The 14,282-nt window shown below is 35.8% G+C and overlaps 1 protein-coding gene across 1 annotated transcript in view; it reads left to right on the top strand.

Annotated features, from left to right (window-relative positions):
* CCDC73 (coiled-coil domain containing 73) overlaps positions 1 to 14,282 on the top strand; it is a 114,008-nt gene that overhangs the window by 76,891 nt on the left and 22,835 nt on the right. Inside the window, exons 11-13 of the mRNA XM_061151358.1 lie at positions 529 to 626; positions 7,393 to 7,399; positions 10,820 to 10,930. Coding sequence (XP_061007341.1) covers positions 529 to 626; positions 7,393 to 7,399; positions 10,820 to 10,930 — 216 coding nt within the window. The remainder of the gene's footprint in view (positions 1 to 528; positions 627 to 7,392; positions 7,400 to 10,819; positions 10,931 to 14,282) is intronic.

Genomic DNA, 14,282 nt, shown 5'->3' with positions numbered 1-14,282 from the left:
CTTATAGCATGAATTTATAGGACATTATACTCTCATTTGAATTTGATATTTATAAGTATTCTATTCTTAAAAAAAGATATGTGAATAAAATTTCTCCTGTTTCTTTTTTTTCTCCTCTGGTTTTTCTCTGTTTGATCCTGAATGCATACCAGGCCATTGTCACCCATTAGCACTATGCCATTTTAGTAGCAATATATTTACTGCTTGAGGAGAAAGCCAACAATAGTTTTGTTTTGAATACTTTACATTTTTCAGTAGTGTCTCAGAATCCATGGCCCATTTCAAAAATTTTGTTAATTATTGGAGGAACTCTTAGAAATAGTACTTTGTATGAGATCATATAATACAAATTGCATTAAATATTAATAAAATGTGCTATTAATTTATTTCAGTTTATTGTTTATTATGGCATTGAAGTTAAACTGTAATAAGAAACTAGAAAATATATTTTAAGAATGTGAGTTTAGAAACATATCTACTGCCTTAAAACTTTTTCAATTAATATATCATATTTATACTTTTTTAAAGGGTATCATCATTTCTTTCCAACAATCACAGCAGTTACTTCAGCAGCAGACTCAAGCTAATACTGAAATGGAAGAAAAATTGAAGGTGATAAAAAGAAAATAATTAGGATATATATATATATATAAATCATATCCTGATTATATATTATAATATATAATATTATATGTTATGTTATATATATGTATATATATATGCATATTTTCATCTAATGAACTTTACCTGTTTAGTTGCTTTCATATGTCCAGCTTTATCTGAGATCATTTTTAATTTTCGGGGTAAGGTATTGACCTCCTTTGTCAACTTTGTATCAGTGTCCAAAGAAATGAGCATTTTTTTTTAGCATTTAGTCACTAGTTAAATGTTCAGTTTTATCAAATAATTGATTTAATTTTGTAACAGATTGGGTATTTTTTCTCTGTGTCATAGGATTTTGGCCAAGATTCAAAACTGAAAAGGTGACAAGTGACACCATGTTCTAGGAGAGGAATCAGTGGGCTCTCAGAAGTGGGGTGGGAGGCAGATCCCTTTTCACAAGAACATGATAGAACTGGTCCTGTTACCACAACAATCACCCCATCATCTTCTTCCCAGTATGTATAAGAAAATGATTGGGGAGAGGAAGAAGTTATAGGAGTGTTTTGGGAATGAGGGTTCATTAAGTGATGCTTTTTTGTTACATCCCTAGTTGAGAGAGATGTCTTTCCCCTCATGAATCTAAGTGAAGGAGTCTACAGGAAAATTGTGTAAAAATTGGGGTACAAGAAGGGGAGACTGTCATCTTAGTTTTTTAGATGGATGCTTGCAATGCTGTTGAACCTAAAGGTTCACTGTGGTGTTGCCAGTAAATTGTGATAAATTCATTTTGTGGGAGAATTCGGTCTATATTTCTTGAAGTTTGGAAGTTGTGTACCAAGAACATCTAGACTGATGCCCAGTTTTAGTCTAGAAATTTCAAGGAGTGAAGTTTTTGGAGGAATCTGTTCCAGTGGGACTTGAGTGTGTATTATGCTTGTTCTAATGCTGTATGGCCCTAGAAGGGTCAGAAGCGAGAACTTGGTGGTTCCTGGGATTCACATGAAGGAACGTAGTGGTTAGTGGAAGAGCAGGAACTGCCAAGTGATGGGATGTCCAACTCAAGAGGAGTTGGGGACATGTTCCACTGTGGTGGCCAGTGGAAGAAATTTGTGCCCCTCTGAAGGGATTCTTGATAATGAAGCATGAAGCTCAACATTTCCCAAGAAAAGTATATTTACCTCCAATGAAAAGACCACCATCAGCAGAGACATGGACCAGCTTCCTGAGAAAGTAACCAGCGCAGTTGCATAAGGCTGATAGCCAGAGGAGCCTCAAGTTTCAGGTTTAATATTCTGTGGTCACTTCCTTGACATTTTTATTAACTTTTATATTTAAATGTATGCTTTGTAAATTAAGTCTGATGGTAAAATGGAGCTTGCACCAGGGCTTGAAGCCTCAGCTTTGGCATTCTCCAGCCTCCCATTGCCGCTGAGGAACCATTCTTGGCTGCTGTCTCTTCTGCCCTTTGGTGCCTTGGGCCCTGCACAGCCTTATCCTCGCTGCTCCTGTCTTGCCACCACTCTATGTTGGCTGAGTAACATTGGTGGGTAGAGGCCTGTGTGTTCTATTGTTGCCCTTTACCAATGTTTGGGCTTCCCAGCTGGTGCTAGTGGTAAAGAACCTGCCTGCCAATGCAGGAGACATAAGAAACGGGTTTGATCCTTGGATCAGAAAGATCCCCTGGAGGAGGGCATGGCAACCAGTATTCTTGCCTGGAGAATTCCATGGAAGAGGAGCCTGGTGGGCTACAGTCCATAGGGTCGCAGAGAGAGGGACACAGCTGAAGCCACTTGGCAGGCACACCCCACACTGGTGCAGGCCTCGATGTAGTAGGGTGGGTCTGAGTTGAGTACATGTGCCCTGCAGCGTCTTCTTCCTCAGGATGGCCATGCCTAGCACATTAGGTAGGTGTCTTGGCAGAAAGTGAGTCCTCAATCCAGGTAGGGAGCTGCATTCCTGCCTGGCAGTTGCAATCTTTTGGGGGTTACCCATCTGCCAGAGGGCCCATGGGATGGTGAGACTGACTTCCCCAACTTCAGTCAGAACGCCAGAGGGCCCATGGGGTGGAGAGACTGACTTCCCCAACTTCAGACAGAACATAATACATGGGTCTTGCAGCTTGCAGGAGGTAGAACTCAAAGCTAAGTCGTGTGGTGAGGCCCTTAGGCATCTATGAGGATCTTTCTTTGGCCTGTGACTATCCCAGGGGACATTAAAGAGAAAATAAAAAGTACCGTGATAGGTGGATAGGAAGAAAAAAGGAGGGGGAGAGAGACAAAGACAGAGAAATGGAGGAACTATAAAGAAAAGAAAAGGTTTAGTATAAGTGTCTTTAATAGCGTTTTTTTCCTCTTCTTTTTTTAAATTTTACATTTGGCCCCACAGAAATTATCCTGAATCCAGCCTCACTGAATGAAACCAGACTTAAGACAGTGAAACACTGTCTTTTCACCATTGATGGTCTGTGATTAGTTATGTAAAGAGAGATTTGCCTTGCTCATTTCTCTTGCCTGCCCCCCCACTACTGTACGAATTTCACCTGGAAGGCAGATAGGGAAAACTTATGATAGAGCCAAATCTCTCCCTTCTTTTAACCCTTTCACCTACTCCAATAAAATATTTTTAAAAATTTTCATAAAGTCCAGTTATCTGCAAATATGAACAAAGCTTGTGGAGGTGATGGAATTCCAGTTGAGCTATTTCAAATCCTAGATGATGATGCTGTGTAAGTGCTGCACTCAATATGCCAGCAAATCTGGAAAACTCAGCAGTGACCCTAGGACTGGAAATGGTCAGTATTCATTCCAGTCCCTAAGAAAGGCAATGCCAAAGAATGCTCAAACTACCACACAATTAAACTCATATGCTAGCAAAATAATGCTCTAAATTCTCCAAGCCAGGCTTCAACAGTACGTGAACCGTGAACTTCCAGATGTTCAAGCTGGATTTAGAAAAGGCAGAGGAACCAGAGATCAAATTGCCAACATCTGCTGGATCATGGAAAAAGGCAAGAGTTCCATAAAAACATCTACTTTTGCTTTATTGATTATGCCAAAGCCTTTGACTGTGTGGATCACAATAAACTGTGGAAAATTCTGAAAGAGGTGGGATTACTAGACCACCTGACCTGCCTCTTGAGAATCCTGTATGCGGGTCAGGAAGCAACAGTTAGAACTGGACATGGAACAACAGACCAAATAGGAAAAGGAGTACGTCAAGGCTGTATATTGTCACCCTGCTCATTTAACTTAATATGCAGAGTACATCATGAGAAATGCCGGGTTGGATGAAGCACAAGCTGGAATCAAGATTGCCAGGAGAAATATTAATAACCTCAGAAACACAGATGACACCACCCTTATGGCAGAAAGCGAAGAACTAAAGAGCCTCTTGATGAAAGTGAAAGAGGAGAGTGATAAAGTTGGCTTAAAGCTCAACATTCAGAAAACTAAGATCATGGCATCTGGTCCCATCACTTCATGGCAAATAGATGGGAAACAGTGGAAACAGTGGAGGACTTTATTTTCTTGGGCTCCAAAATCACTGCAGTTGGTGATGGCAGCCGTGAGATTAAAAGACGCTTGCTCCTTGGAAGAAAAGCTATGATCAATCTAGACAGCGTATTAAAAAGCAGAGACATTACTTTGCCAACAAAGGTCCGTCTAGTCAAAGCTATGGTTTTTCCAGTGGTCATGTATGGATGTGAGAGTTGGACTATAAAGAAAGTGCAGAAGAACTGATGCTTTTGAACTGTGGTGTTGGCGAAGACTCTTGAGAGTCCCTTGGACTGCAAGGAGATCCAAGCAGTCCATCCTAAAGGAGATCAGTCCTAGATGTTCATTGGAAGGACTGATGCTGAAGCTGAAACTCCAGTACTTTGGCCACCTCATGTGAAGAGTTGACTCATTGGAAAGACCCTGATGCTGGGAAAGATTGAAGGCAGGAGGAGAAAGGGACGACAGAGGATGAGATGGTTGGATGGCATCACTGACTTGATGGACATGAGTTTGAGTAAACTCCAGGAGTTGCTGATGGACAGGGAGGCCTGGCGTGCTGCAGTCTATGGGGTTGCAAAGAGTCGGACATGACTGAGCAACTGAACTAAACTGACCCTTTCTACCCACCCTATAGATGCTTAAGGGGGATTATTTCTCTAAGATGTTAAACCTTCTTCCAAGAAACATATGAAATAATTTATTCAAATTCTTGATGAAAGCAGTTACCAGGATTGTCTCCTAATCTATTTAAAGGAGATGAAACATAGATTTTTAGGATGAACAAAATGTTAGTGATTAGCCAATCCAACCATTTCATTTTGTGATGAAATAGAGATCCACAAAAGGCAAGCAGTATAGTTCAAGGCCCCAAATTAGTGGCAAAACCAGAATTAAATCTTTGTCTCGATTCTACTTCAGCACTATTTCTACAACATTACACTGTTAAGATGTTTTTCCTAGATCTATCGGAAATGCCACTCTTGCTGGATCAGTTATACAAAGACCACAACTTTCAAATTGTCCTTCATCAGCTCTAAATCCAATGTGTATGTATTGTTGAAATCTACAGGGCTTATGGTAGTAATAGATGTATACATTAGGTCAGTGCAAAAGTAATTATGGTTTTGGACTCTGAATTTTAAGTCATTGTAACCAGGCTCAAATACATCTTTATTAATCAAAATAGGAACCATTACAATCAACACATTTTTTACCAATAGGAGATGTTTGTTTGTTCGTGTAGCATAAAAATCAGTGCTTCGGGATTCAACAGACTCTTGGAAAGCAGCCTCTTGCTGGTTGTGGAAGCATTTTTCCCTGCAAAAAGTTGTAGACATGCTTTAAAAAGTAGTAGTCAGTTGGTGAGAGATCAGGTGAATATGGCAGATGAGGTAAAACTTTGTAGCCTAATTGGTTCAACTTTTGAAACATTGGTTGTGTAACATGCAGCTGGGCATTGTCACGGAGAAGAATTGGGCCCTTTCTGTTGGCCAATGCTGGCTGCAGGAATTGCAATTTTTGGTGCTTCTCATCAATTTGCTGAGCATACTTCTCAGATGTAATGGTTTCGCCAGAATTCAGAAAGTTGTAGTGGATCAGACCAGCAGCAGATCACCAGTGACTGTGACTTTTTTTTTGTTCTTGTTTGGCTTTGGAAAGTGCTTTGGAGCTTCTTCTTGGTCCAACCACTGAGCTGATCATCACTGATTGTTGTATATTATCCACTTTTCTTTGCACATCACAGTCCAAATTGAGAAATGGTTTGTTGTTGTTGTGTTAAGAATAAGAGAAGAGGACACTTCAAAACGACGATTCTTCTGATTTTCGGTCGGCTCACTTACCGAGATTTTTCACCTTTCCAATTTGCTTCAAATGCCACATGACCATAGAATGTCGATATTGAGTTCTTGGGCCTTCTCCTGTAGTAGCTTTGGTGAGCCTCTCTGTTGTTGTCCGCTTCCAGTGGCTGGCCACTATGCTCATCTTCAAGGCTCTCGTCTCCTTTGCAAAACTTATTAAACCACCACTGCATTGTATGTTCATTAGCAGTTCCTTGGCCAAATGTGTTGATGTTGTGATTGTCTCCACTGCTTTGTGACCTGTTTTGAACTCAAATAAGAAAAATTCCTCGAGTTTGCTTTTTGTCTAACATCATTTCCATTTTTCTGTAGACTAAAGTACATATAAAATAAACAGCAAATAACTTATTAGCAAAAAACATAAAGCAAGAAATGCACATCAAAATGATGTATAACAACCACATTTATTTAAGAATGTATTACAATAGCAAATGGCAAAGTTCAACAGTGCAAAACCATACTTATTTTGGCACCAACCTAATAATTTGAGTTAATGATGACAATAACTATGTTTCCAGGATTTTTAGCTATAAATGGAAATATATTCGATAATCCAAATGCCTCTCTCTTTTACTAATTGCCTAAGCCTTGATAGTACATAGAGAAACTAGATTTCATATAGTAAAATTTCAAAGTATTGGCAAGGACAAGATAGAATTGTCTGCTTTTTATTTTAACAGTTAAGGGCATTAAAAAATAGTACCATCTATCATCACTTTCATTTTATAAAAGAACATTTTAACACCCAAAGTATATTAAGGATGTAATATCAGATAAAGGACAGTCCTTTATAAGAAAACACATTTGATGACCTTACATTGACATTTTTTTGCCATGGACTAGTGAGATTTTTGTCATGGATCAGTTCTTGTTTACAGACTGATGTTGGAGAATCACTGATATATAGTATAACAAAATATTAATGTGGAACTGTTGCTGAGGATTATGCTGCATAGATATCACAAGTGTTTTCCTGAGGAGCATTCTAATTCCACCTGTACTAAAAGGGATCATTACTCTTCATAATGGCCTACTGTTTTTCAGTGCTCTGCAATCATGCTGTCATCTGTCTTATTTTTTTTTTAAGTACAGTTTGGAGCATAGAAGACCTAAATTCTCATGATAGAGAATATTTTTTACTGTGATTTAATTATAGTTTAGTCCAGATAAAAGTATAGTTATGCTGCTATAATCATAGTGTTAAGAAGACTATTTATTTAGTTTGCTGCTGTAGTCATAGTGTTAACATAGTATTAACCAGAATAATTTACTTAGTTTTTGGTATATTAAAGCATTAACTAGTGGTTTTATTTTGATTTTCCACAATATATATTTTTTCAGAGAAGCTTTTCAAATTTGTTAATCCATGTGCAGATAATACCAAATAATTCCCTGGTAGAGTATAAATTCCATAAAATAAGTAACATTTTTACTAATATAGTATAAAAGCCCAAAAAAGTTTCTGACACATAATAGGAGCTCATTAAATCTTACTGAATTAATGAGTGATTAACAGTGAGTAAATTCAGACTCTGCAAGTTCAGATATTGTCAGGTCAGGGCTTCTGGTTAAACATATTGGATCGGACCTATACATTCCCTTCTATTTCTTTCTGAAGCTGCAATAAAATAACATAAAAACCACAAGAATGCAGATATGGGAAGAAGAAACAATAAAAATAAAGTTTTAAAAGTAGGAACCAAATGGAAAATTAGTCACTTACTCAGCAAATGAGAGAAAGTAGAAACCCAAGTTAAAGCAACAGAAATTGTCAGGAATTGCAAGCATCATGTGCCTCTAAAGTAAGATGCATAACTGGAGCCAGTAGCTAGAAGGTCTGCATGGAAAGCTATTGCACATTCAGATTCTTCTCCCTAATCTGCACAGTCACTCCCTATCTTCTGTTGGGAAAAAGAGAATTAGTTGGAGAGTTTGAGGAGCAACTGAGACTGGAAAGATCCAGTGGTGTGCTGGAGGCAGTTTGTACCAGGGAGAGCTGGTTATTAGAGCTGTTGTCATTTTGTAAGCTAGTTTAAATAAGTGGTAGCTTGAATTAACCACGGTGGGGTTTTTTTTTTTTTTAAGCTTTAATGAGATTGGCAAATGCTACAAATCAGGCTTTATTGAGACATAGTTTACTAGCACAGTACTGAGAGTATTATTTTAAAAATAGTTTGGAAAGTCTATATACTGAATTCTGACGCCTCCAGGCAGTCTCCCCATTTGCAGGACAGTTAGCCTTGTAACATTCAGGCAGCAGAATGGAAGATTCTGTGGCACCTCACCTGCAATTAAGCTCTCCTGATGAAACAGTTCAGCCAGATCAATGCACAGTGAAGCCACCACTGTAGTGACAAAACTTTGTAGTTGACAAAACTTTTAGCTGGCTATTTAATACTTCATTCTTAAATATGAACAAACAGTTAAGGATCACTGGGTTTTTGAAAATCTCCAGTGTGAAAAACAGACAAAACAAATAGGGTAATGAAAAAAAAACTTGGAGAAGCTAAGAAAATATACTCAGTTAAGAGAAATATATTTGTTAATCCAAAAATAGTAATTTAGGATCTAAAAAACATTAATAGAATAAAAGGGAACCCTTAAATATATTAGTGTACATAAAAAGTACAATGGAAAGGTTAGAAGATAACATCAAAATAATCTAAGAAAGTAGAACCAAAAGACAAGAAGATGGAAAATAAGAAAGGAAGAAAATGAGTGGTTTGTTCAAGAGGTCTGGTGAGTTTCAGAGAGAACAGAGAAAGTGGAAGGAGAGCAAATGACCCAAGAGATAATGCAGGAAAGTAACCCAGAATTGAAGAATCTGAGTTTGTTTTGCTTAACACCAATGCATATCATTATGAAATTTCATACTAAAAGAGAAGATTATAAAACTCTCTGGGGTAGGGGGTGCAAAAAAAGTAGATCACCTATGAAGGATCCAAAATGAGAATGGCAACATAATGGCTTCAAACTTCTCATTGGCAACCCTGGAAGGTAGAAGATAATAGAACCGTGCTTTCAGAGGTTCCAAAATAGAATTGTACTGTATTTAGCCAAACAAATTAAGTATTAGTAGAATAAACATACTTTCAGACATGCAAGGTTTCAAAAAATATGATAGTTGTCTGCTTTATAAAAAATAGCTTGCTTTACCAAGACAAGGGAATAAATCAGGAGGAAATCATGGGATCTAGGAGACAGGAGACCTACCACAGAAGAAAAAAGGAAATTCTCAAAGATTGCCTGATCAGTGTAGCAGGATTAAAGAACAGTCAGTCCACATTATGGGATAAGGATGGAATGTCTCCAAAACATGGAAACTGAGAGAATACCAGATACAGGCACTTTCTTTTAGATGGTGGTATAGTTATAGGCAGGAAATGACTGATATATCTAATGTGCTTTTTAAGAACATAGTGCTTTTGGTCATTTATTTTTACTAGGATACTCTGTGGTATACTCTCCCATATCTCCTCTGAGTTTTTTGATTTGTCTGTCTTCTAAAATATAAATAGATACTGTAAATATTTGGTAGAATGTTAAAGTACTAAGCACCTATTAAATAATACCCTTGTAAATATTTAGAAACTGCCTTACTACCATATGTTACCTGTAAATCAAGATGAAATCATGATTTCTATAAAAATATTTACATTGTCCTAAAGTAGAGACAGTCAAAAGAGGTATTCACTGAATGCTCTCAAAGTGCATAGTTCTTTATGAGCCAGAGGAAAATCTTTGTGTTAAAATTGCTTTATCAAATGTTTTCAAAATTTTGCATAATTATGTCATCACATATTGATATTCTGTGTAGTAATTGAGGACTCTTTAAATAGTTGAAATACTGTGAAGCCTCTAAAATGAGATCTTATATAGTGATATGGAAGTTAAGCAAGATATATTATTCATATTTTTAGAAAAGGAAATGGCAGCACAACAGAGTATATATGGTATGGTTTGAAAGATATATACTTGTATGCTTATAGACAATTTTTGAAAGGATACACAAGAAACTACTTTACCTCTGGTGGGGAGAGCTAGAAAACCAGTAGAGGAAAACTTTGCCTTTTCTTTCTGTATCCTTTGTGTGACTTAGATGTTGACCCTGAATGTACTTAGCTTTAGTAATGATAAACAAATTAACATAAAAATTCCAGATATATTAGACACGCAGGTAGAGTCTTTTTACAGAAGTTTACTTGGATTATCAGCAGACACTGAAGAAACCTAATAATATTGGTGATACTGATTTAATATCTTTTAAACCTTTGTCTTAGAAAACAGTGATAATTTTACCCTTTAAAGGTTTTTTTGGGAAGAGGAGAGGAGAGTGTGGTAGTGATTATATAATATGTTAATTTATGAAGTAATAAGTTAATTAATGAATACTGAAGTTCTACTAAAAAAGTGTTAATTTGAAATTAAAAATTTTAATTGTATTTAAGAGTTTTCCAGCCAATTAATTTCTGAAATAAACAGATATGGAAAATATATTCTATGGTAGTTAAAAAATTATAGTAGGGTTAGCCTGGATTATGCTACATTTCATATTTTTCAGTGCTGTACTTTATATTACTTTTTTCAGTACATTAAAACTTATGCAGTGAAACTGAATAATGGCAATGTTTTTATACCCTTTTATAGCCATTTCTTTTTCATAACCTCCCCCTATTTCCTGTTAACTAAACTATAAGCACCTTTCTGTTAATTTATGAAAATTATTGTTGAGATAGCACATTATCACTGATCTGTATGGCACTTTCAGCATGTTAGAAGCAAAGGTCCAAGCAACATAAAACACATCAAAATTCATTAATGTGGTATTGATTATTTTTTGGATAATTAATTTTATTGCAGACCCTTGAAAGAGATAATGAGCTGCAAAGGGAGAAGGTAAAAGAAAATGAAGAAAAGTTCCTTAATCTTCAAAATGAGCATGAGAAAGCACTAGGAACCTGGAAGAAGCATGTAGGTTTATTTAATAGTAAAATTTTTAAATATTTTAAGTAGTTGTAGACATTTAAAATAACTATTAAATGCTAAGAAAATATTGCAAAAATACTATAGGAATAAAGTCAGACACATTTTCTTCTTGCGCTTGTATGTCTAAAACGTGAGTGTTTTTAAAGCTAAATTTAATAAAATTTTCTATAATGCTTTCATACATGAAAAACCACACATATACATGTGTGTATTTATATGTATTTTGTATGACTTTTCATAGGTGACAAAAATTAATTTTCCTTTTTGTAAAACCATTGATAGTGTTTTAGTAAATGGTTATAATAAAGAATTATATAGGTATTATTGTTAGCTGCTCTCTTTAGCTTTCCTCAGCAGTTTCATTGAGTCATATTAAAGCCATGTTTAGAACATGTATACAGTAGTTGGGTTCTCTCATATCAACATTTTATCAAGAGAATTGTTATGTTATTAACATGATTATTTCCTTAAAGCACAACTCTTTTATTTTACATTAAGTTTTAATTTCAGTGAAGTAGATAATAAAATGTGTAAAGTGATATAAAGTTGTGAAATACAAGGTTCACTTTAAAGACTGGTGAACCCAAAATCAGTTGTTCTATTTATTATCTATTTTTATTGCCTTCAATTCTTTTAAAAGAACTAAAAAAAAAATGGAAGGTAACTATTTATAAGTTTATGAAAACTATATTTTGGGAAAGTAAGATATTTTAGTTATTGTACTGATTATACTATAAAATTCTAATACTGTATTAATATAGTTTATAATAATATATATCTGTGTAATATTCTGTAGTTGAGTTTATTTGATATAAATTGTTATAAAAGTAATTCTTGATTTTTTGATCCATTTGCAGCTAACGTGTTCTCTTAATTTGTATTTTGAAGAGATCAGATTTTCACTGATGAATTTGATAAGCTTTACCAAATTCTCAAAAAGTATTTTGTAATTCATTAGATCAGACTACTGTAAAATGCTTAATGGTCCCTATATAGGTAAAGTTCATCATTAAGCAACAAACATAGTAATTTTCATTTTAGCTTCAGCTAATCTGCCTTGCATCCCAACACTTCTGTCTCATTTCTAATGTTTAAAAGACCATGGAAATAGTACTGTCAGGGTAAGGAAAGCTATGATGTAAAAAGAGACTATAAACTTGAATATGCCAATCATGCCCCCCAAAATTAGTTGAGATAAGAAAAGTAAACATTTATTTTTCCTAGTGATATTTCAACTATGTTCCTCTCCCGGGGGGTGAGGGGGAGGGGGCGGGAATCAACTGAATTAAGAGAAATAAGCATTCAGCTTTCCTGGTGAGACCTGTTTATAATTTGGATGAAATTGGTTTTGTCTTAGGATTTTTAGCATCTGCATTCATTTCACTTTATGCTTCAGTACTAAACAGAACATAGTTAAATTTTTTAAAAGCTGCTTTGGTCCTATAGGAGTTTTCTTGAGTGGGAGGTCAGATCTATTCTTTAATTGTATTTCTGTCTCTTTGTAAGCATTTTACCACTCTTGAGTGAAGGGTAATTGTAGTATTGCTACTGAGGTCAGATCAAGATAGGGTTTAAAAAAAACTAAAAGATAGTAACAAAAATAAGATGAAATTAAATATACTGCTTTTTTTTAATAGTGAAAGAATACTGTACGAATTAAACAGTGAATATTACTAGACAATATATTTTAAAATTCATAGAAATGTCATAAAGAATGTGGTATGTGTACCTGCTTTTATTTGGCCAGTTATATAGCCAATAGACATTTATAGGTAAGACAGTAATAAATGGAGATGTTCAGAACTTATTTAGAGAAAGGGGGTGTCACAAAAATTCAATTCACAACATTTGTTGAGCATCTATTATGTGTTAGGCACTATTCTAGGTGCTGGATTTTCAAAGGTGCCTAAAATACAAAGATTATTAAAGAGCACATACTCTCAAAAGACAGGTAATTATTAACTACAATAGTATGGAGTGTTTTTAGTAGTATTAATATTAGTATTTAAAAATTACTGTGAAAGCACAAAATAAATCATATTGTTTAACTAGGTTGGAGAAAGTTTTAGAGAAAAGATGATCCTGGAATTTGGACTTGAAAGATGAATAGGGTTTCACCAGACGGAAGGTGCCTGCTTCCTGTACTTCTCATTCCACTCTGTTGGCATTCCATTTAAGAAAGGGGATAATGATGGAGGCATGAAATTGCTTTCTCAAGGATGAATGGTCTGATCTAGAATGCGACATTGCAAATGAGGTTGAAGTCATCTTCTGAAGAGTTCTTTTCTAAGGAAATTGAATTTTATTTTATAAGTAATGGGAAGCCATTGAGATTTTTAAAGCAGAAAAGTGACTTAGGTCTGCAGTTTAGGAAAATAACTCTTGCAGTAGTATGGAGAATGGCATTATGGAAAGAGGTCAGTAAGAAGAATATTCTAACCATGAGCCCATGAGGATGTGAATTAGGGCAACAGTAGTGAGGATTGCAGTCCATGGGGTTGCACAGAGTCAGACACAACTGAGCAACTGAACAACAACAGTGAATATAGAGAAAAGAGGCAGATGCAAGAAGGACTGGAGGTAGAGTTAGCAGGATTAATCACATTTTATATATAATGGATTTTAAAAGGGAAAGGAGTCAACTGTGATTCTGAGATTAGTATAATAATTTATACATTAGCAGAATAGTCATATCACTAAATGACATAAGGAATCTGAAAGGAGAAGCAGATTTGGTGGATGAAAATGAGTTTAATTTGGAAATTGCTTAACTTATGGTGACTGCAGGACATCTGACTTGAAATTTATATCATGTATTTGGAAACATGAATCTAAGGGAAGAGGTTGGGAGATGAGAAAGAGATTTAAGACTTATTAGCATAAAGATGAAATTTGAAGGTATAATAAGGTCATCTATGGAAAGAGTGGAAGACTTGAAGAGAGGGCTAAAGAAGAAAGAGGATTCTGGGGAATGCCAGAATTTTGTGAGTGGTTAGTGTGGGACAGAAGGGGAGAGGGAGCCTGATAGGAACAGTGAGAAAGGAGGAGGATGAAGAGGGAGTGGTGCCGTGAAATGAAGAAAAGAGGCTGTTTGAAAAGCAGCAGTCACACAGTCGTGCTGCAGTGCTGTTAAACGGTACGAACTTGGAACACGTCCTTTTGCTAATGTGCAGGTGATGAAAGAAAAAAATCAGTGGAGCATAAGGGCAGAAGTCTGGTTGTTAAGGAGGGAAAGTAAAGAAAGAAAGTGGCGTCTCAGTTATATCCGACTCTTTGCGACCACATGGACTGTAGCCCACCAGGCTCCTCAATCCATAGAATTTTCTAGGCAAGAGTA

This window comes from Dama dama, chromosome 1, assembly GCF_033118175.1.
Source record: "Dama dama isolate Ldn47 chromosome 1, ASM3311817v1, whole genome shotgun sequence".
NCBI classification, from domain to species: Eukaryota; Metazoa; Chordata; class Mammalia; order Artiodactyla; family Cervidae; genus Dama; species Dama dama.
Note: the sequence above shows the minus strand (reverse complement) of the source record. Positions and strands in the feature narration are given on the sequence as shown.